The sequence below is a fragment of the Indicator indicator genome, chromosome 4, assembly GCF_027791375.1.
Source record: "Indicator indicator isolate 239-I01 chromosome 4, UM_Iind_1.1, whole genome shotgun sequence".
Lineage (NCBI taxonomy): Eukaryota > Metazoa > Chordata > Aves > Piciformes > Indicatoridae > Indicator > Indicator indicator.
Window position 1 is genome coordinate 32610439 of NC_072013.1, and position 22713 is coordinate 32633151.

General features: G+C 47.1%; 1 protein-coding gene across 2 annotated transcripts in view; it reads left to right on the forward strand.

Annotated features, from left to right (window-relative positions):
• Positions 1 to 22713, forward strand: part of FERMT2 (FERM domain containing kindlin 2) — a 66236-nt gene that overhangs the window by 39320 nt on the left and 4203 nt on the right. The window contains exons 3-12 of one of the 2 annotated variants that reach the window (XM_054400844.1): positions 3329 to 3463; positions 8219 to 8444; positions 8759 to 8861; positions 9269 to 9376; positions 10713 to 10847; positions 13360 to 13409; positions 16371 to 16495; positions 19042 to 19148; positions 19880 to 20101; positions 22275 to 22295. In XM_054400844.1, coding sequence (XP_054256819.1) covers positions 3329 to 3463; positions 8219 to 8444; positions 8759 to 8861; positions 9269 to 9376; positions 10713 to 10847; positions 13360 to 13409; positions 16371 to 16495; positions 19042 to 19148; positions 19880 to 20101; positions 22275 to 22295 — 1232 coding nt within the window. The remainder of the gene's footprint in view (positions 1 to 3328; positions 3464 to 8218; positions 8445 to 8758; positions 8862 to 9268; positions 9377 to 10712; positions 10848 to 13359; positions 13410 to 16370; positions 16496 to 19041; positions 19149 to 19879; positions 20102 to 22274; positions 22296 to 22713) is intronic. The other variant, XM_054400845.1, reaches the window with a different exon arrangement.

Sequence of the window (22713 nt, forward strand, 5' to 3'; positions counted from 1 at the left end):
TTCAGCCTGGTGGGCTTCATTTTTTAGCTTCCTCTGCATCCCTCAGATGGTTTGGTAAAGTCTTGGTGTTGATGGTACATCCAGCAGAAGAAATGTGGGGCTTAACAGTGGGGCATGTGCATGGTTGCAAGGAAGCAGAGATAGTCCAGCATCACAGGGATGCTCCAGCATCACAGGGATGCCACTGCCTTTGCCCTGCCCTGCAGCCAAACTCTGTTTTGAAGCAGCTGCTCAAAACTTGCCTGTTTCCTTTGTAATCCAATGACAGCATCAGGAACAACTGAGGGACTATAAAAAGTGGCTTTGAAATCAGATGGTTGGGCTCTCTCCAAAAGATTGCTTTCAGGAGCTGAGCTTGGCCCGGAGCCCTTCTCTTGGCCTCTCTGAATGGTTTCAGCTGAGAGGTTGTATCAGTTGCTAATGCACCATAAATAAACAGCAGAGTATAAACCTCTCTAGCAAAATACCAGGGGAACTCCTCATTTTAGGCTGTGCTGCTTGTTGTCCCCTTTGCATGACCCTGGTTGTCCCAGCAGATTTTTTCTTCATGAGGTAAGCTGGCTGTGATAAATTAGAACATGAGGAGCTCTCTGGATTCGTATGGCAGATATTTATTGCTAGAAATGGTCAAAAAGTCGGGTGGTGAAACTGACTGTGGGTTAGTGGGTGCAGGAATGGAGTTTAGCACAATAATCACAGAATCACAGAATGGTGGGAGTTGGAAGGGACCTCTGAAGGTCATTGAGTCCAGAAAAATAACAGAAAAAAGGGAAAAGCACAGGTTGCTTAGAACAGGATGTAGGAAGGTTGTCACTGTGTCCTCTCCCAGGAGGGGACAGTTCATGTACTGACCCCAGGATGCTCACTGTGTCTGCAAACAGGGGATCGAAGCCCAGGGATGTGACCTGTCAAGGAATCCAGGCTTTAATAAATTAAAACCCAAAAGTTCTGCTGAGGGGATCTGTCTTGCTTGGGTCACATGCTGGGGACCAAATCCCAGGTGTAATTATTTTTCCACACCTGGGAGTCTACCCACCTGCTGCCACCAGTATGGTGGTGAGATATGGGCCCTTTAACCTCTCCTCATTAGAATAATAATTATTATTTAAAATGTCTTGTGCAGGTGGGAAAATGCAGCCTGGCTTCAGTGCATCCAGCTCCTGTCCTCTATTTTCTGGTTGCCCTTGCAGCTACAGTTTCAGGCTTCAGTGAGGACACAACCAGGGGCTGCTTTCCTTAGGGCATCCCAAAAACAAAGCTTTGCACATCTCAGTGCAGCTGAGCAGTTTGGGGTGACGTGCCAAAAAAAAAAAATAAAGCTAGAAATAACAGAGAGGCTTGAACATGGACAGCCAGCTGCAGAGGAGAAGTCCAGAACTCTTCCTTCCAGGCTCAGGCATGACCCATCATCTCCTTTTTTCCAGCACAAGCTGTATTTCAGAGCTCCACAATCTATTTTGCAGCATTTCGTCATTGCAGTAGGATGGCTTTGTGCCCAGCTAAATGCTTTCCCAGGTCAGTTCCCACGTATCAGCTGAGGACAGGAAAAGGAAAAACTTCTTTCCTGTGAGGGTGCTGGAGCCCCAGACCAGGCTGCCCAGGGAGGCTGTGGATTCTCCTTCTATGGAGAGCAGAAGAGCAAACTGAGAAGGGATCTTCTCAATGCTCAGCAAGAGCTGGCTGGGAATCAAGAGGATGTGGCCAGACTCTATTCAGTGGTGCCCAGTGATAGGACAAGGGGCAATGGGCACAAACTGGAACCCAGGAGGTTCCATCTGAACAGAAGGAAAAAATTCTTTGCTGTGAGAGTGCTGGAACCCTGGAATAGGCTGTCCAGAGAGGTTGTGGAATCTCCTGTGGAGAGATTCCAAACCCACCTGCACGTTGTTATCCTGGGCAGCCTCCTTTAGCAAGGGGGTTGGAGCGGATGATCTCCAGGGGTCCCCTCTAATCCCTACCAGTCTGTGATTCTGTGACGTAAATGGAGATTTTTTTTTTTCTCCCCTCTTGTTTTTTTACAGATCTGATGAGGGACTCCTGTCTCCTCTCTGGTCCTTCAGTGGGTTCCCAGAAAGCTCCATCCCTCTTGGAAGCAATTGCATCAGGCAGCAAACCCAAAATATCACCTTTGTGGGAAATGGCCCTTAAAATCTTTTTTATTAGCCCCTACCCCTTAGAGCCATGGTTTAAAACACAAAGACACTGGAATACTCTTCATATTAAATAACACAGCTTTAAAATCATTCAGGCTGCTTCTGGTCAGGGAAATGGGAGAGTTTTGCTGTGAAAAGGAAACAAGTTGGTTAAGATCTCTTTAAAAAGTGGGTGCCTTAAATATAGGCTCTAAAGTTTCCAGTCTGATCTGTAAATAAATAGCTTGGTTCTGGGATTGCTCCTGTGGAAGTGAGAGCACCTGGGCTATTGTTTAGGTGCCTAAATTGGGGTTTACCTGCTAATTAATATATATATTATATATTTATTTATATGTGTATATATATATATATATTGTAGATAATAAGTGGGAATGTTTGTAGGCCCTCTCACAGGGTCTAGCAGTGCTTGGATTTGCATTTGAATGTCTGGGAAATTCTACATTCCACCCAAATTCTGTCCTAACTCTCCAGCCAAGGACAGTGCTTGTTTCCAACAGGCTGGCAAGGAAAATGTTCTCAGCTTGATTTTTAACCATTGTAAAGAAGGAGAATCAGCTAAAGGAGATAATGTATGTTGCTGGATGTTGTTTGCACCTTGAATGCTGGGTTCAATTTTGGACCTCTCACTCCAAGAAGGACATTGTGATGCTGGAGTGGATCCAGTGACGGGCAGTGAAGCTGGTGAAGGGTCTGGAGAACAGGTTTTATGAGGAGCAGCTGAGGGAACTGGGGTTGTTTAGTCTGGAGAAAAGGAGGCTGAGGGAAAACCTTCTCATTCTCTACAATGCCCTGAAAGGAGGTTGGAGCCAGGTGGGGGGTCAGTCTCCTCTTCCAAGTGGCAAGTGACAGGGCAAAAGGAAACAGCCTCAAGTTGCACCAGGGAAAGTTTAGGTTGAACACTGGGGAACATCTCTTCCCTGAAAGGGTTGTCAAGCCCTGAACCAGGTTGCCCAGGGTAGCGGTGGAGTCACCATCCCTGGAGGGATTTAAAAGCTGTGCTGCTGTGGAACATGGTTTAGTGGTGACTTGGCAGTGCAAAGTTAATGGGTGGACTTCATGATCTTAATGTTCTTCTCCAGCCTAAGCAATTCCATGACTCTGAAGGAATAATATTGTCTTTTCCCCCTTTTTTTTTTCCATCCTGCCTTTGTAAAGTGATCCATTTTTCTCCCCAGACATCAGGCATCCAGAAGAGCTTTCCCTTTTGAGGAAACCCAGAGATCCATCAAAGAAAAAAAAGAAGAAATTGGATGATCAATGTGAAGATGACGCCTTCGAGCTGGAGGGTCCACTGATCACGCCAGGGTCTGGTGAGCTGGGGCTTGCTTTGTGAGGATGAGCTTGCAGGGAAGCAAACAGATAATAAAACTGGGGGTGGGGGTAGCGGGGAGATGACACAGCAGCATTGCTCTGGCCTAATTCATTAAGGTCTGTGCAAGAAACAGACCCACAAATCATCCAGGGCTGCAGCACTTGGTCACCGTCGCACGGATGCATGCCTGAAGCTGTCACGCATGCAGGGGAGCAGAGCAACGCCATAAAAGAAACCAGAAACCAAGTGTGAGCACTTTAACACTCAGATTGTTTTACTGAGAGGTTTTCTTACCCTGTTAAGAAAGGAGTTAAATGGAAAATCGTTCCCAGTGTCAAATTCCAGGTGTGTTTTGGGCAGCACCAACATTCTCCTTATTTATAGCCCAATTTTATTAACTGCATTAATGTTCCTGTACGTTATGGGTGTAGCTGTAGACCATAAGGCTAAAAATACCCCTTTTATTGATGGGGGTGGGGGGTTAGTTTGCCAGCTTGGCTTAAAGAACGAGAGCAGTGTTGGTAAGAGAATTGCTGATGAAGTAACATCATTATGGAGTAATACCTTTGATGGAGTAATGTCAGCGATGGAGTAATGTCTCTCAACACAGGCAGCAAAATTGATGCAGGGAGGCGTTTGAAAATGCAGGGGGGTCTAGGCTCTGTTCTTCAGCCTCTGGAGGTCTGGTGTTTGAAGGAAAACTGCAGGAGTTTAAACCATAAAGTCGGTCAAGTGGGAGCACTTCAGCCCAAATGGACTTGAGGAGAAAGCCGCAGCGATGCGCACTGCTGGGCGGGTGAGACGTGTCTGTCTGCCAGGGCTCTTGGTTCTAACTCCAGCAATGAGTGTTAGGAGGGCAGCTTTAATTAAAGAGAGTATCTTGGAATTCAGTGAAATGGTATTAATTGGTCTTAACTGAAGTACAAGTGGAGGTCAGTGTGGTTAATGCCACTGGGGGATCTGGGCTTGCAAGCAGAAAGGTCTTGTCTGTGTGCAGGGCATGAGTGAGGGTGGTGATGCTCTGGAGCTGCTGTGGCAGAGTGATTTGCACCATGTTGTCCACAGCAAAACATCAGCACAGAAGACATGCTCTTCCTTTTGCTCCGGTCTCACTTTTTCTCCAGTCAGTGATGTAAAAATACTCCAGGGCTAAGTCTTCTCCCACCCTGGCTCAGGCAGTGTTCCCTGCTTTGGGCAAGGCTCCAAGCAATTTTCATTTTCATTTGTCATTTCCATCTTGAAAGCTCATAATTAGCCTTTCCAAAAGTCGGTGTTTGTGGAGGGCATCGCCATGAGATTAATAGGAAGCACTTGGCCTGCTTTGGGGGAAACGTACACAAAAGCAAGGGGTTTCTTTTTATTCTTTATTGGTCCTTCAGCGAGCCCCTTTGAACTCTCTTGCTGATTTTGCTTTCCTTGTGAATTAAATTACTTCTGCTGCAGGTTTAATTACTGCAGCTGCCTGCCACATTTAGGTGCCATTAGTTAAAAGTCCAGGGTTTTAATCTGAACAAAGTGTTTCTAGCATTGTTCCAACATCAGTTTGGGTGCTGAATGCTTCTGTAAAATGAGTTAATGCATGGGGATCTGCTGATTTCAGTAGGTGTGAGGGGTGTGTTTTGTCACTGAGCATCCTGTACCTGGCAATGGAAACCATTTAAATCTCTGCAGGCAGAGCTCTCAATACACCCACAGCAAATGTTGCCCAACACTTTCCATTAGAAGACCTGTATTCACTTGTTTACAAGTTAGCCAAACTTACAGCTCTTTCAACTGGAACTTTCCATGTCACTACCTGCCTCAGGCAGATTTTTTAAGAGAAGCTTCTTCTGAGATGTTTCAGATGTTTGGAGAAGGTGATGAGGAAAACATCTGAGGGGAAGCTTTTGGTCCTCTGGAGCAGACACTCCAATGGAGGAACTTAGGGGATGTCCATGGGAAAACCTGCTCAATTCAGAGCAAGGAGTGGAGTTTTCCATTGTTGTTCCAGTTAATGCTCAGCCCTGTCTGTCTGAGCCACATGAAGTTTGAGGTTGGCATACTGAGAGGATGGATGGGGAGGAGGAAAGAGCGCTTTCCGGGGTGCAGTTTATGGCTGATGATGGTGGTTTATAGCCAGTTCTTGGTGGACTGCTCTGCTCCAGTATTAAAACTGGAGATGATACTGGGGCTTTGGACAAGATGATCTTTGAGGGTCCTTTCCAACCTGATGCATTCTGTGATTCTGTAAATTGTCTGTGGGGATAGCACATTTCTCCTGCTTTTATAATCATCGAGTATCTCAAGTTGGAAGGGACCATAAGGACCATTGAGTCCAACTCCCAGAGAGAAGTACCCGGTATAAGTACCTGGTATAAGTACTTGGCAAGTCACCCCCGGTCTTCTCTTTGCAAGTGTGAAGCTTGAAGGTGGATATCTCCATCCCTTGACCATTTCTGCCTAGTTTGCTGGGTCTGTGTTGATGACAGATATGCATGGTTCTTACTGGTTCCCCAGGTCATGAATCCAGACTGGGATGCCACCAAAACTAGCAGGAGCATGAAAGGCATCCTGGTGGTTTTGTATTTCAATAGCAACAGGCAGTTTTCCCTTGTATTTCCTATCCTGTCAGGCAGTTTAGAGTCTTGCTTTGTATTATTTTAAGTTTCCAAAACAAGATGTTGACTGTCATTGATATGATGCTGCTGATTCAAACCATTCCTACTGCTCCTTGAGATAAAAACAATTTTGGAAAGGTTTTTCTATTGTTTTGGTCTTATATTTTACAGATGTCTAGCTCAGCTTTCTGTCATTTCTTGGGCATTCAGGGAAGAGGGATTGTTTAGAGTGGGGAACTAGAGGGTGGCCCAAGGAGGTGGCTCTGGGCAGCAGTACAAGGTGGCACAGAAGACCTTGCTTGTGGCATCTCAACCCTGCCATGTTTTGCTTTCCACACTTAATGTTCTTTTGCCCCTGTTCTCACCACTGGTGAGGTCACACCTTGAGTACTGGATTAATTTTGGGCCCCTCACTCCAAGAAGGACATTGAGGTACTGGAGCAGGTCCAGCAAAGGGCAACAAAGCTGGTGAACGGTCTGGAGAACCGGTTTGGTGAGGATCAGCTGAGGGAACTCAGGTTGTTTAGTCTGGAGAAAAGGAGGCTGAGGGAAAATCTTCTCATTCTCTACAACTCCCTGAAAGGAGGTTGGAGCCAGGTGAGGGTTGTTCTCTTCTCCAAATTAACAAGGGATAGGAGAAGAGGAAGCAGAATCAAGTTCCACCAGGGAAGGTTTAGGTTGGACATCAGGAATAATTTCTTCCCAAAAAGATAGTCAAGGCCTAGACTAGGCTGCCCAGGGAAGAGGTGAAGTTACCATCCCTGGAGGGATTTAAAAGCCATGTAGACGTGGTGCTGAGGGACATGGTTTAGTGGTGGACTTGACAGTGCTGGCTTAATGGTTGGACTTGATGGTCTTAAAGGACTTTCCCACCCAAGCCAATTTTATGGTGTCTTTTTAGGTGCCGACACACGGATCTATGATAAGCACCTTGTTTGATGATGGTGACATTACCATACAGATGTTGAACCTCCCTTATTTTAGCTTTCCCTGTATTAGCTGTCAGCTATTTGGGGGTATGAGATATCGAGCTGAGTCCACTTTCTCCTCTTCAGAGAATCATAGAATTGTTTCAGTTGAAAGCAACCTCCAAGGTCTGGATGCATTCCTCTTTGACCTGCCTAGGTAATCCTGCTTTGACAGTGGGGTTGGACTAGTTGGTCCCTTCCATCCCCTAACATTGTATGATTCCATGATACTATGATTCTGTCAAGTCCATCCTTCAACCCAAGGCCACCATGGCCATTTAACCATGTCCCAAAGTGCCATGTCCACACATTTCTTGAAAATTGTGGTTTTAAAAGGGGTTTTATTTGCGTCTGTCTGAGCTGTAAAGCTTCAAGAGGCCTGGGAATAACGTGTGCTTTGGGATCAGTTGTGCAGCAAATCCCACCACTTGCTCAGCATATTAATTCCAGAGTTGTTTGGCCACCTCAGCAAAGCTTTTCTGGCCTTGTAACGTCAGTCAAATAACCGTGGAGTCACTTCGGTTGCTTTGCCTGCAAGAGTCCACCAGCACTGCTGCAAACACTCTGTGTTTGGGTGTTCAACCTCACCTCTGCTTTTCTACCCTCATTTTCAGCTTCTCTCCTTTCCTACCCTCCCAGTGACTTTCTTTCTCCTTCTCACTTCCCTCCTTTCTTTCCCTCTCCATAGGCACCGATATTCTTTACATCGGCCCCGTCAAAGGTGAGCTCCACCTCAATAGGACTTTTGTGCTCTGCCTCTGGTCTCTTTGGCTGCCCCCTTAGTTTATTTTCCTGCTCCTCTAAAACTTTTGACTTCCAAAATCTTTAAACAACAGGTAACACCGGTAAGTTGGGGGCTGCTCATGTCCCAGGTGCTGCTGAAACGCAGCAGGCAAGAGTTTCCTGGTGTGGGAGACCTGCCCCTTTTCCCATGGATTTGGGCTGGAATGAGTTTTCCATCAGTTTTGCTCTTGGAGAAGAGCTGAAAGAGAGGGACAGCTTTTTGTGGGAAAACAAGCAGTGCAGTCTTTTCCCATTGTGGAGAAAAAAAAGGTGGTAAAAAACTACAAACAAAAAGGGAAGGTTTTTCATCTGCTGGCTTCAGGTTTGTGTCTGAGCTGGCTTGGTTGGGAGCAGGCAGGGCTTGGCTTTGAGCTAACTCCCAGCTTTTATTCCCTTTACTGGTAGGAAACATCTATTCCAGCCCAGGACTGTACAGCAAAACGATGACACCGACCTACGATGCTCACGACGGCAGTCCCCTGTCACCCACCTCCGCCTGGTTTGGTGACAGTGCCTTGTCAGAGGGGAACCCAGGCATCCTGGCTGTCAGCCAGCCTGTCACATCCCCAGAGTCCTTAGCAAAAATGTACAAGCCACAGGCACTGCTTGATAAAGCCAAAATCAACCAAGGGTGAGTTAAGGATTTGGTTTTCCATTCCTCTCCTGTTCTTTAAACACTGCCTGTTTTTAAATTGCTTCTTGAAAGTATCATTGTGACTTCTCTGCAGGTTTTTGAGTGAGGGTGGTGAGACACTGGAACAGGTTGCCCAGGGAGGTCATGGATGTCTCCTCCCTGGAGGTGTTCAAGGCCAGGTTGGATGAGGCCTTGAGCAACCTGCTCTAGTGGGAGGTGTCCCTGCCCATGGCAGGGGGTTTGGAACTAGATGATCTTTAAGGTCCCTCCCAATCCAAACCATTCTATGAATCTATGTGGACAATTTACAGATGGCTGGATTCATCCCGATCCCTTATGGAGCAAGAGGTGAAAGAAAACGAAGCTTTGCTGCTCCGGTTCAAGTACTACAGCTTTTTTGACCTGAATCCAAAGGTACAGAGCTATTTATTTAACTTGCATTTTACAGGCAAAGGCTTTGAGCAAAGGATGCCTATGCCTGTAATGTGATTTTGTGTTGGTGAATCCTCCACCACTTAGAGAATTGGTCATGCAGGCGCCAAACCCAGGTTTGTGTGCTCCCACATACCAGTTTGCTTGGTAGAGGTGCTCTAAGGGTTGCATAGAGCCATTTGGCTTTGGTGGCTGAGGCTTTTCAGTCTCTAATTGAATCATGGCCTTAGTGGACTTGGTTTGGTGGTTGGACTTGATGATCTTAGAGGTCTTTCCCAACCAAAACAATTCTGTGATTCTGTGGCATTGAAATGAAAGACGAAATGGTTTGTCTTGAGCTGGGGCTCGTTCCTTCTACAACCAGTCCATCTTTTTGCCCTGCTTGGCAGTACGACGCGATCAGGATCAACCAGCTGTACGAGCAGTCCAAGTGGGCCATTCTGCTGGAGGAGATTGAGTGCACAGAGGAAGAAATGATGATGTTTGCAGCACTGCAGGTAAGAGCCAGCCCAAGGCCTTTATGGTTTTGGCAAACTCGACTTTGTAGCGTTCCATGCTTCTCTGTTGATGAACGCTGATGAACACGAGAAGTGAAATCTGCTCTAAATGGTGTTTCAAGCCTCACCTTGTCTTTGGTGGTTGCTTGCACTTCTCATGCTGGTAGAGATCGGATTGTTTCCCATCTCCTCATCCTCACTTGAGCTTATTAGGTGGTGTAAATATTTCCTGATGATTAGTTCTCATGAAAAGGAGCTTGGCCTTCTCCTACCAGACATGTTCACGTCTCTCTTAACTTTTAGTTTTGCCCTTCTTAAAAGCCCTAGTAAGTACACTGGGCTTCTGGCATGCTGCCCCCCAAACAGCTGCTGATAATCTGTGGGTTTCCCAGAACTATTTACTTATCTGTTTTATGGAATACTTGGCCTGATTTGGCAGAAATACCACACCTGCTATTGACTTCTGTAAGATGGATGGCAGGCCATTTGCTATGTGCGGTCTGGCACACCTCGTCGCTGTAGGATGCAGAAATATCCCCATCAGGAGCAGGGTTGTCTGCTCCTAGTGCCCCTCCTAGGGAAAGAAAAAGAGTGAAAACATACATATAAATATATATATATATATATATATACTCAGTTTACCTCTCTGGGCAGCCCTGAGTAGGTTGGGCATGCTCTTTCATGTGAAATTTCATTGATGTTTTGGCTTCTGGGATAAAAAACAATGCAATGCATCCTTCCAAACTGGGAGGTGTTCTTATGCTTGGACAAAACTGAGGGTTTCTTGCTTTTTGGCCTCAGGTTGCAGCGTGGGAGATTTAGGTTGGATATTAGAAGAAACTTCATCACTGAAAAGGTTCTCAGACACTGGGGCAGGCTGCCTCTGGTGGTGGTGAAGTCCCCATCACTGGAGGAGTTCCAGAGATGTGGTGCTAAGGGACATAGTTTAGCAGCAGACATGGCAGAGTTAGATAATGGTTGGAGTCAATGATCTTAAAGAGTCTTTTTGAACCTTTCTTGTAGTGATAGGATGAGAAGGAATGGATTGAAGCTTGAGAAGGGGAGATTTAGACTGGATATTGGGAAGAAACTCTTGACAGTGAGGGTGGTGGGACACTGGAACAGATTGCCCAGGGAGGTCATGGGTGCCCACTCCCTGGAGGTGTTCAAGGCCAGTTTGGATGAGGCCTTGAGTAACCTGGTCTAGTGGAAAATGTCCCTGCCCTTGGCAGGAGGGGTTGGAACTAGATGATCTTGAAGGTCCCTTCCATCCCCAACCATTCTATGAACCAAAATGATTCTATGATTCTATGAAATGCTGTGCCTTGCCTTTCAGTACCACATCAATAAGCTGTCCATCATGTCCTCGGAAAACCACCTGAACAACAGTGACAAGGAGGTGGATGAGGTGGATGCTGCACTCTCGGACCTGGAGATTACTCTGGAAGGTGGCAAAACATCGACGATCCTGGTAAGGGCTGCGGGCATGCGATGGCATCTTGGCTTGCAAGTCTCCTCCTCATCTCACACAAGGCAGGAGTAATCACCCTGAGCTGGGAATTCTGCCACACATCCAACTTTTTTTACTTCCTTCCTCTCTTGTTTTTTCTATTTCTCCTCCTACAGTGTGAGGAGGTTGCCCACAGCCCAGTAAAACAACACAAAAAATAGACCCCAATAATATTTGCATTAAAATCATAAGGTTTTTAAATACTGAGGAGTAGTTCTGATGGGAAGGGGTCCTTGGCAATGTCAAACATGGTGCCAGCACTTGAGCTGGAGCACAAAGTGGCGTAAACCAATGTGAATATGTGCATATATTGAATCCAAGGCTTCATTGTAGTTGCAAGACCTATTCTTGGGGTGTTTCAAGTTAATTTAGGAGGAAGAGCTCGGCCTGTCCCACACACCTAGCTCAATGTTGCTGTAGAAGTCAAGGGGGGTATTGCTTTTGCGCTGTTGGGACCATCAGACTAAATGGTATTGGAGAAGTGCCCAACACAAGAAGGACATAGATCTGTTAGAGCAGGTCTAGAGGAGGGTCTTGAAGGTGATCAGTGGAGTGTATCATCTCTCCTGTGAAGATGGACTGAGAGAGTTGGGAGCCTCTTCTCAGCCTGGAGAAGAAGAGGCTCCAGGGATACCTTAGAGCAGCCTTCCAGTATTTGAAGGGGGTTACAGGAGAGCTAGAGAGGGACTTCTTACAAACATATATAGTGACAAGGTAAAGGGTTATGGCTTCAAACTGGGGGAAGCTCAATTCAGACTAGACATTAGAAGAAATTCTTCCCCATGAGGGTGGTGAGGCACTTGAACAGGTTGCCCAGAGAAGTTGGTGGAGGCCTGGAAGTGTTCAAAGCCAGGTTGGATGGGACCGTTAGCAACCTGGTCTAGTAGGAGGTATGGGGGTTGGAACTAGATGATCTTGAATGTGCCTTCCAACCCAAACAATTCTATGATTCTATGTGCTGGAGGAGCTGGAATCTTACTGAACCCCTGCCCCTGCACCAAGTTACTAAATTAAAATGGAAAACTAAATTAAAATCCATTTGGCTTCTTTTCTCACTACCAACTTTCCAATGCGCTGAATTCTCCACACTGAGGTTTCTCTTCCACCATTTCTAATTCATGGCAAAGTTTCACAGCATGTGAACGATCTGCCACCCTCTTCAGAAATAGCTTAGATTTATGAAACCCTGTTTTTATGAGGCTGCTTTTTAGCCTGGAGTGGGGCTGTGACTGTTTCTGAGGATTTCATTATATATATATTTTTCCCTAGGATTTGCTGTTTTAACTCTGATTTTCCACCTTTAAAAACGTGAAATACAAAAACTAAACTGCAGAAAGAGTGCTAGGTCCGGTCAGACTTGGCAGGGCACAACTTTTCCAGGCACTTTGCACCTTTATACCATCTCTGAGTTGTGTTTAAGTTCTTTCAACCCCTAAAATCCCTGGAAGTTTCCAGTCTTACACTTCATAGAATGTTTCTAAGTGTTCCTAAGCTTTTTGAAGCTAAGATCCATACTTACCCTGCTTTATTAGCATTAATAACAGCGATTTAGAACATCAAGTGGTTTCTGCAGGGAGCAACATCCACAGAAATAACCAGAAGTTCTTATCATCCAGAGATCTTTCCTAATTCCCTTCCAAAACCAGATTTGAAGCCCAAGTCCTAAGGAACAGACCCTGCCAGATAGGAGGGACAATGATTCATCAAAACCCCTCCATCCCTTCCCACAGGCAGTAGCCATTTCCAGATGCATTCGAGTAATTGAATAGGGATAATGGCCAATTACTGGATTGTTTGTTTAGATTCTGCATTTTTTCCCCCCTGTGGTATCTGTAAACAACGTTGCTCACTGAAGTGGAAAGTAAACTCTCTTGCTACTGGAAGCTGTTGGAGCAGCCTTTGCTCTTTTTTTTTTTTTTTTTTTACTCCAAAAACCCTTCAGTTCCATCTCATGGGAATCACAAGTGCCACCCTGTATGTTTTGCTCATGGAAAACCTGAAATTAAATGCAATGTTAGAAAATCTGAAGGGAAAAAAATGCTTTTCTAGACGATGAGAAAGCCCTTCCCCAGTCCTCTGTGGAGGTGCAGGGCTTTTCTTTTCTTTGGAGCCTAAGGAAATAACTAAGGGAGGAGAAAAATCCCTCTGTGAACACGAGTTGGTGTGACCGCTGGTGACCTGGCGGGTGGGAATTGGCTCCAGCAGCAGCAGGAATTCCTCAAAGAAAAATAAAACCTTGTCCTCTGCTTTCCAAACAGCACTTCTGTGAGGCAGATTTTTATCCTCTTATTTCTCCCATGAAGCGGATAGGGCTTTCTCAGGAACATTTTCATGAACCCCTGAGCCACAGTGCTGGCTGGTGAAGCTGCCACCAGCGTCCTTCCCTGTGCAGCATCCCTTTGGTTCCCTTCCAGACCCAGCACCCTGGCTCTGCTTGGGCAGCAGGGTGAATGGGTTCCTCTTTTCTTTTCAGGGTGACATCACTTCCATCCCAGAGCTCGCTGACTACATTAAAGTCTTCAAGTAAGTGCTGAGGGGAAGAGCTGCTTGTGAAACTGGTGATGTCTGTGAATAATTAATGGTCCTACCACCTCATATCCTTTTGTTTTTGTCTCCTGGCCTTAAGGTCTGGCTGCACACATTACCCTCTTGTGAAAAGCCACCCAGCAATTGATTTGTAATACCACAGCACAGCACCTGGGCTTTGTTAATACTCAAACATTTTACTTCTTTATCCTGTAGCTCAGTCACGGAATAATTCACACTGCTTGAAATACTGGATAGTGAAGTTGATTAGCTCTTAAATAAGAGAAGGCTCCATGGGGACCTTCTTATGACCTTTCAGTACTTAAAAGGGACAATCAGAAAGCTGGGGATAGACTTTTTAGCAGGGCCTGTTGTGACAGGACAAGGGGTAATGAGGTTAAACTAAAAAAAAAGGGAGATTTAGACTAGATAGGAGGAAGAAGTATTTGACACTGAGGGTGGTGAGATGCTGCCCCAGTTGAGTTGATAGGTGCCCCATTCCTGGAACCATTGCAGGTCAGGTTGTTTGGGGCTCTTAGCAACCTGCTCTACTTGCAGATGTCCCTGCAGGAGGTTTGGACTAGATGACATTTAAGGGTCCCTTCTGACCCAAACCATTCTGTGACTCTGTGATTCTATAAAACTCAGGCTGTTTTCCCACTGTCACCACCCCAGGAGGCACACATCCCTCCAAGAGAGCTTGCTGCATCCCACAGCCAGCAGCAAGCGCTGGGATATTTCTCTAACAGAATTAATGCCCAGGAGATAATCAAGCCATCCTAAAATTGAGAGTGAAACCTAGAAACCTTGCCTAAATACTTCTGGTTTACAAGAGGCTGGATGAATTATAAACAGCCTAATCCCCATCTCTCAGCCCTCTCCTTGCCAAAAGGAGCAGGTTAAGCTGACTCTGCTCCTCTTCCAGCTCACTCAGGGTTTAGGAGTTGTTTTAATTTTGCTTTGACTTGGATGGTATTAGGTGGAAAGCAGGAGCAGCAGTGTCTGGACTTGGAGGAACGCTTTGGCAGCCGCCATCGTCTTCTGCAATTTATTGCCTGCTGCGGCAAGGGTTAGGGTGAAAGTTCTGGAAACTGGAAACAATGATGAGATTTCACAGCCTGGCTGGAGGACATATAGAATAAAAGCTGTCGGCAGCAAAACAGGCTCTGGGAGAAGCCTCTGCTTTATTAATTGTTTAGTTCTGGAGCCAGAACCTCTCACTTGTGTTCTGAAAAACTCTCCCCCACTCCAAAGGCAAATCAGCAAGGCCTCTGTGTCCATCTGGGCTTGTGGTTTGTCCTAACTGGGGCAAAGTTTCAGGGCTGCAGCCTGTGCCTTGCCTCTGAATGGACATTTTTTATTCCTCCTCTTGAACAAACAAACAAACAAATTTGCTCTCTCCTTTGATGTGTTATTTGCCAACAAAATTAGACATGATTTGGGGAGCTAATTGCTTGCAAATTGGATGTGCCAGTTGGTGGAGCAGGAGATGGAGCAGCAAGTAGCTGCTGGGTTCCTCACCCAGTGCAAACCCCAGATCCTGGAGCTGGGATTTTAGGCTGTCCTGCCATGGCAGAGAAGCACAGAATTCCCATTTGCTCCCAGAAATGAGGGTCAGGTGGTATTTTAGTGCCAGAAACCCAACATGAAAGCCATGATGTTAGGAGCTGGCTCAGCTTTGGGCATGCCTTTTGCCACACTTCTGTTAAGGAGGAGCTGCAATATATATCCTTAAGTATACCCTATATATATGTCCCTGTACATGCCTGGTGTTGCTGCAGACACTTGTGATGTTCCTCTCTCCCCTGCCAGCAGGGATACTGCCTATGCTGGCCAAAATGCCCTGCCTGCAATTTAAAGGAGTCCCCAGAAAAGGTCAAGGCAGTATTAAAACATCTTTAGAGAAGGATGCAAAGCAAGGGATGGAAAACCCTGCATGTGTAGGATGGCTGGGCTGGAAGTTGGTGACCTGTTCTGGACTGGGAGGCAGCTTTCAAAGGAAATTTGGGTTGTAAAGTTTGCACAGGGCCAAGACTGCGTGTGCCAGGGCTTTAGGAGAAGGAAAACTATCAAAGGCAGGAGAAGGCAGCAGGTGCCCCAAGCTCAGATGCCATCAGAGGTGTGGGAGCAGCAGGGTTCAGGCAGATGCCATGTTTCTCACCCATCTCCCTAATTCCCCTGAGCAGCCCCTAGCACATTTTTACAAGGAAATGAAAATGCAGAGCCCCAAGGACAAGCAATTTGGGCTGTGTCATATTTCATCCTTCCAGATGAGGCTTCAGCAGCTGTTTCTGGTATGGAGATCTGAGAAATGCTTTACAGTGAGAGACTGCAGATACAGCTTTTGAATAAGGTTTAGAAATGAAGGGGGTTAAGAAAAATCACCTCTATGAAGATCTTATGATGGGATGAGCAGGGCTCAGGTTACTACCATGCCAGGTTGTTGCAGGCTAACAGGGCCATCCTGCTTCCATAGATACAGGCAAGATCCACATTTTCCATAGGAAGGAACTGAACCTTCTGATGTGGAGTATTTAAAAGGAAAACAGCAAGTGTGCTCATGCAAGACTTTGGTGGACAAGTCTTTTAGAAGTCCCACTTCTTCCTTTCAGAGCTTGAGCAAAGAGGTTCCAGTTGAATATGGCAGGCAAAGAGCCATATCTTGCAGTGAGTCACAGACACGTCTGGTTTTGTAACAGTTCTTCACCTCCCCTCACCTTCCCCCAAATCAGTGGCACCTCCATGGGACTGAAGAGTCCAAATCTGCAACTGTAGTTCAGTTTCTTGACCCAGCATTGCAGCGAAGGGTTGGTGAGTGGTGGCTGAGCTCCCACCAGGCATGGACCATCCCAGTGGTGGGCATGTCCCAGGCTTCTGACACCAGGTTTTAAAGGGTGAAATGAGTTTGCTGGTGTAGGCACTTCAACCAACTGATATGTCCCTCAACCTGTCTGGCAGGCCCAAGAAGTTGACGTTGAAAGGCTACAAGCCATATTGGTGCACCTTCAAAGATACCTCTATCTCCTGCTACAAAAGCAAAGAGGAATCCAACGGGACTCCTGCTCACCAGATGAACCTGAGAGGTAAGAGAAGCCTGAGTGCCATTGCATTTGCAGCAGGTTTGCAGATGACACCAAACCGAGTGGTGCAGTTTGCACACCTGAGGGGCAGGATCTGTCCAGGGGGACTTGGACAAGCTAAAGAAGCATGTGCATGAGAACCTCATGCTGTTCAACAAGGCCACGTGTGAGCACCTGCACCTGGGCTGGGGCAATACTCGGTATCAGTACAGGCTGGGGGATGAAGGGCTGGAGAGCAGCCCTGAGGAGAACTTGGGGGTGCTGGTGGGTGAAAGGCTGGATATGACCCAGCACTGTGTGCTCACAGCCCAGGCCCAGCCATGTCCTAGGCTGATCCCCAGCAGTGTGGGCAGCAGGTGGAGGGAGGGGATTCTGCCCCTCTGCTCTGCTCTGCTCTGACCCCACCTGCAGTGCTGGGGTCAGATCTGGAGTCCTCAGCACAGGAGAGATATGGACCTGTTGGAGCAGGGCCAGAGGAGGCCACAGCAATGATGGGAGGGCTGGAAACCCTCTGCTGTGAGGTCAGGCTGAGAGAGTTGGGTTTGTTCAGCCTGGAGAAGAGAAGGCTCCAAGAAGACCTTCTTGTGGCCTTTCAGTACTTAAAAGGGTTGATCAGAAAGCTGGGGACAGACCTTTTAGCAGGGCCTGTTGTGACAGGAAAAGGGATGATGGTTTGAACTAAAAGAGAGAGATTAAGACTGGGGAGAAGGAAGAAATACTTGAGCCAAGGGTGATGAGACCCTGTCCCAGGTTTCCCAGAGAGGTGGTAGATGCCCCATCCCTGGAACCATTCCAGGTCAGGTTGTTTTGGGCTCTGAGAAACCTGCTCTAGTTGCAGACATCCCTGCTGACTTCAGGGAGGTTGCACTAGATGACCTTTAAAGGTCCCTTCCAACCCAAACCATTCCATGGTTCTGTGGTTTTATTCCAGTAATTGGTTGCTACTTGCTGCATCTTGTTCTCCCACTGCTTTATCTTCTTGGCATGCCACCCTAGGGTTGGGTAGATATGTTTAAAGGAACGAGGATGACTGGGTTTGATAGCATGGCAAATGCTTCCAGAAAGTGAGTGCGTGGTACGTGTGACCCCAAGGAGAAGCACCACCAGCTCCCCAATACCACAGGGTGACAACTTCTTCCATTCTTCTTTTTGGTTGTGGCTCTCCAAACAAGCTGAGCCAGCTCTCGACTGCCAAGGATAAGTCTGAGCTGGAGAGCAGCATATTCTCTTCCTCTTGCTGCTTTTAATTTTGTTTCCTTCTGTCCCTGGCTGTGAGCAGCCTCACTCAAGCTCTCCTTGCACATGAGCTATTAAATTCCTTTGGCTGATGGATTTTCCTATGTCAAGTTCAACATTCCTGCTCCAGCAGCCACCTAACTGCAGAGAGCTCATTTTTCTCCCCATGGGGGCGGGAGCAGATGTGATGCCAAGTGACCTCACGTTGCAGTCAGGGTGAAGCCCAGCTCCCAAGACCTTTTTTGGGAGCTTTGGACCTGTCTGCTGTGATGGCACGTTGGAAGTATCTTGGAGGCGATGCTGAAGCAGTGCTCAGGCTAACGTGGCTGGTTAAGTTCATCACACCTTGGTGTTCATACAGCCACTTGTGGTTCTCTATACACCAACAGCAGGATGGTCACACCTCACCCCTGCCTGTGGCAGTGATGTGAGGGGTTCCAGGGTGAGAGTCAGCACCCATCCAGCCACTTCTTCCTACCCTTTGATGGAACTCCAGTATTTGCCAGCTTCCTGGTGAGGCCATGCCTTCAGTACTGTGTTTGGTTTTGGGCCCCTCACTACAGGAAAGGCACTGAGGTCCAAAGAAGAGCAACAAAACGGGTAAAGGGTCTGGAGAACAGATCTTCTGAGGAGCACCTGAAGGAACTGGGATTGTTTAGCCTGAAGGAAAGAAGGCTCAGAGGAAGACCTGTGCCTGACTGTACAACTACCTGAAAGGAGGTTGGAGCAAGGTGGAGGTCTTCCTCTTTTCCCAAGTAACTAGTGACAGGACAAGAAGCAATGGCCTCAAGTTGCACCAGGAGAGGTTTAGATTGGGTATGAGAAGAATCTTCTTCACTGAAAGGTTTCTCAAACACTGGCTCCCCAGGGAAGTGGTTGAATCCACATCTCTGGAGATGTTTCAGAGGTGCAGCGATGTGGTTCTGAGGGGTGTGGTTTAGCAGCACCCTTGGTAGGATTAGGTAATGGTTAGACTTGATGATCTTAAAGGTGATTCTATGAGATGAACCTTGCTGGCATGCCTAAGCTTTTGTAATCTTTCTGTAACCTTCCAGATCAGGTCTTGCTTTTTTCTCCCGTTTTTTTCCTGTCACTTGGAATGGAGACATCTGATACTGTTTTTGACCCTCCCATGCAGAGTGCTCAACCATCAGAGATGTGGTGTAAGACCTTTGCAGCACTGAGGTGCTCTTGGACACCCTTTAGGGGCAAAGCTTTGCTTTTTCTTTTTCCTTTTTTTTGGGGATTATTTTTTCTCTTTTTAAAGCACAGTTCTTTGAACCACTGTTAAACAACTGACTCCTTCATTGCAGGATGTGAAGTTACCCCTGATGTGAACATCTCTGGTCAGAAGTTTAACATCAAACTTCTGATTCCAGTGGCAGAGGGGATGAATGAAATCTGGCTTCGCTGTGATAATGTAAGTTTATTACTTGGACCAGCCCTCTCTTCATCCTTTGCCCACTGTCAGCTCATGCTGATGGGACAAATCCTGGTGACAGGACAAGAGGAAGTGTCCCCAAGTTGCACCAGGGGAGGTTTGGGTTGGACACTGGGAAAAATTTCTTCCCTGAAAGGGTTGTCAAGGCCTGGAACAAGCTACCCAGGGCAGTGGTGGAGTCCCCATCCCTGGAAGGGTTGAAAAGCTGTGTAGATGTGGTGCTGCAGGACATGGTTTGGTGGTGATCTGGCAGTACTGGGTTGAAAGTTGGATTCAATATTCTCAAAATTCTTTTCCAGCCTAAATAATTCTATGATTCTGTGATTTAAAGCGTGTCCCATCCCACCATGCTAACATAATACAGTCTCTCCTCTTCCACCCTCTTTGGAGATCTAAAGGTTTCTTCCAACCAAAAAGATTCTGTGTGGCTGGGGTTAATTTAAAAAAAAAAATAAACTACAGTCCCATGTGTCTGATCTCAACATCCAGAGCATGTGTGTAAGGCTAGAGGAGAAAGTCAGCCCCTGCTCTTCCTTGGCCTTGTGCTTTGGTTGTAGTCTGCATGTTGACTGAGTTTCTGCCTGCCTTTGTGCATCTTTTATTCTGCTGGGGCTGCAAGGGAAATAAAGGTTCTCTGGAGGTGTTTTAAGGGGAGGAAGGTGGCATCTCCACCATTGTGATGGGCACGGGTCTCTGTTTCGGGGCTGCAGGAGACGCAGTACGCCAGCTGGATGGCTGCCTGCCGCCTGGCCTCCAAGGGTAAGACGATGGCCGACAGCTCCTACGGCATGGAAGTGCAGAACATCCTCTCCTTCCTGAAAATGCAGCATTTGAACCCAGACCCACAGCTGATCCCAGAACAAATCAACACCGACATTAACCCCGAGTGCCTGGTGTCTCCTCGCTACCTAAAAAAGTACAAGAACAAGCAGGTAGGTGCTGGCCTGCGCTCACCCTGCCGTGGTGGTGGAGATGGTGTGGACTTGGGCTCACCGTGCACCCGTTTGGGCAATACCCTGGGGTTTAACACAGTGTGTTTTGGATGCTGTCACTTATAACTGGATGCACGTGGTTACTAAAACGAGAATGGAAATGTGTGGTTTCGATCCAGCACCTGGGGATGGCACCCACCGCCTTCATTGTGCTGTGGTTTATGTGACACTGCACGTACACAGCCTCAGCAGCAGGGAAAAATGCGGTTTAATTGTGCTGTGCCCCCTCCCTGGAGGTGTTCAAGGTCAGGCTGGATGGGGCCTTGAGCAACCTGGTCTAGTGGAAGGGGTCCTTGCCCATGGCAGGGGGTTTGGAACTAGATGATCTTGAAGGTCCCTTCCAGCCCAAACCATTCTAAGAATCTATGAAACCAGTCCCTGGTGCTGGGATTAAAACCCCTTCCCTTGCACAGAGCCTGTGCAGAAATCCCCTGGAGCAGCAGAGGAGATGCAGTTGCTTGCAGTGCTTTATGCAGACTTGGCTGTTGTGCAGTTTATTTCTCTCTTTTGCTTTTCCACTACTTCCAAATGCCAGCCCTTGAAACGTTGCTTCATTTCAAGTTGCTGTGACTTGTGCTTGAACTCCATGCCGCATTCGATCCGTGCATGACAGGGCTGGAACTGTTCCACACTGGAAATAAATGCATGGCTTTCTGAAAGGCATTATATGTCAGGACAGCAGCAAAGATCAGGAAGGCAGGGCTCCGTGGCCTTTTGGTGACTTCATCATTCAGCCTGGCTGCTCCAGGCTGCCTGTGGCTAGATAGGATTTCTTCCAGCCCAGAAGAAGGCTGCAAGTCAGAGAAGCAGGGAAAATAGAACATTTTGTTGGCACTGCACGGTGGTTTCCTGGCAGTGGAGTTATATTTTATATAGCCCTTATTCTCCTTCTGAATAAGCCTTTATATCCACTTGGATGGAGGAGAGGCTGCATCAATGTACCGTTTTTACATATATAATACCTCCTGGGTTTGAACTCAGTGAAGGCACCTGGAAAAATACTGGCTCCCAGAAGGTGCTTACCACACAGGTATCCTCGTGGTGCACATAACCCCTGTCGAACCACGGGGACAGGCACGAGCTCTCACCAGGCTCCGAGGCCGGCTGCTTGGCACAAGGCAAACGCCATGTCCCTCACAGACATCACCTAAACACCAGATGGAGGCTTTTCCTTTAGAGCCAGAAGCAGAGCTTGCAGCAGTGGAGGATGTTTGCCAGCTGCACAAGTGACAGGAGGGATGGAGGCTGAGGGAATGCAAGGAATTCGACCGCAAGGATCCCTCTGCGACCTGAGGTGGGGGAAGGAGGAGGAGGAGGAGGTCATGCAGCCCACAGACGGTGCTGAAATGGGAACTGGCAGAGTTCCTTGACAGAGGATTTATAGATGTGCTTGATCCTATACTAGCCCCAGACCTGCTTTGGTGGTGGTTGTCTCCACGTGCCCTTGCAGCAGAGTAGGGTTGGCAGATGGGGTGTGGTGAGCACAAATCCGAAAGACGAAGGAAAACAACAACCCCAAATAAGCATATTCACAGCTCTCAAGAACCCCTTGCTGGGGTTCACTGTTGGAGCAGCATCCAGCTGGATGCGTCCCCAGGAAGCCTGGCTGATGTTATCCTCCAACCACTTATTACCCCAAGCAGCATCCCCATCATTTCTCCTTGTCTCTCAAATCAAAGGAGCTATCAAACTTCCTACTGAGCTTCCTCTGCAGTAAGAGAGCCTGAGTCTGAGCAGGGACATGGGGAGGAGCGTGGAGACACGAATTCTCCTCTGAGCTGCCAGCTTCACCTTCCTCTTTATCCACCAGCAGAACCAAAACCATCTCAGAACCTAAGCCTTTAGCCCTACACCACACCAGTGCTCAGGCAGGGCCAGCACGAGGGGCAAATCTCCTCTCCATCCTTATATTCGCTGTGGCTGCTTCTCCACCTGAGAAATTGTGCATGTGGTTTGGTTTTGTTTTTGTTTGGTTTTTTTTTGCTTGAACTTTGTTTTGCAGTTAATTTACACTTTTTTTTTCCTTTGCTTTATTGCCATATTTCTGATTGCTTTTTTTTTCTTTCTGCTTCCTTTTCTTGGTTTGTTTTTTTTCTCGCCTTGCCATCTACAGCCAGGCTATGTAAGAGACTTGGTAAGTGACAGCAACAATAAAATTAAGCTAAATTTAAGCTAAAACTTAAAGTAGTTTAGAATCTCTTTAGTTTGGAGAGCAGCAATGAAAAAAAAAACACACTAACAAAACCCAACCTTCCCCCCCTCCCCTTTGGTGAAATTTGGGCCCTGTTTGGTTTTTATAATGGTCCCCAGTGATTTCTGCTGCGAAACTGGAAACCCTACACCAGAAATTTGCTCACATCCTGCGTCTTCAACTAACGGAGCCCAAGTGGCTCTTTGCCTCCAGACAGCACAGATCTATATTTGCTTTTATATGTCTGGAGATGGGAGGCAGAAGCAGCTCCTCGTTGATCAGCCATGGCCGCAGGCTTTGAGCAGCCATAGCTGAAAGAGAGTAGAAGTTGTTAAGCGTGCTGCCTCCCAAACGCCTCCCC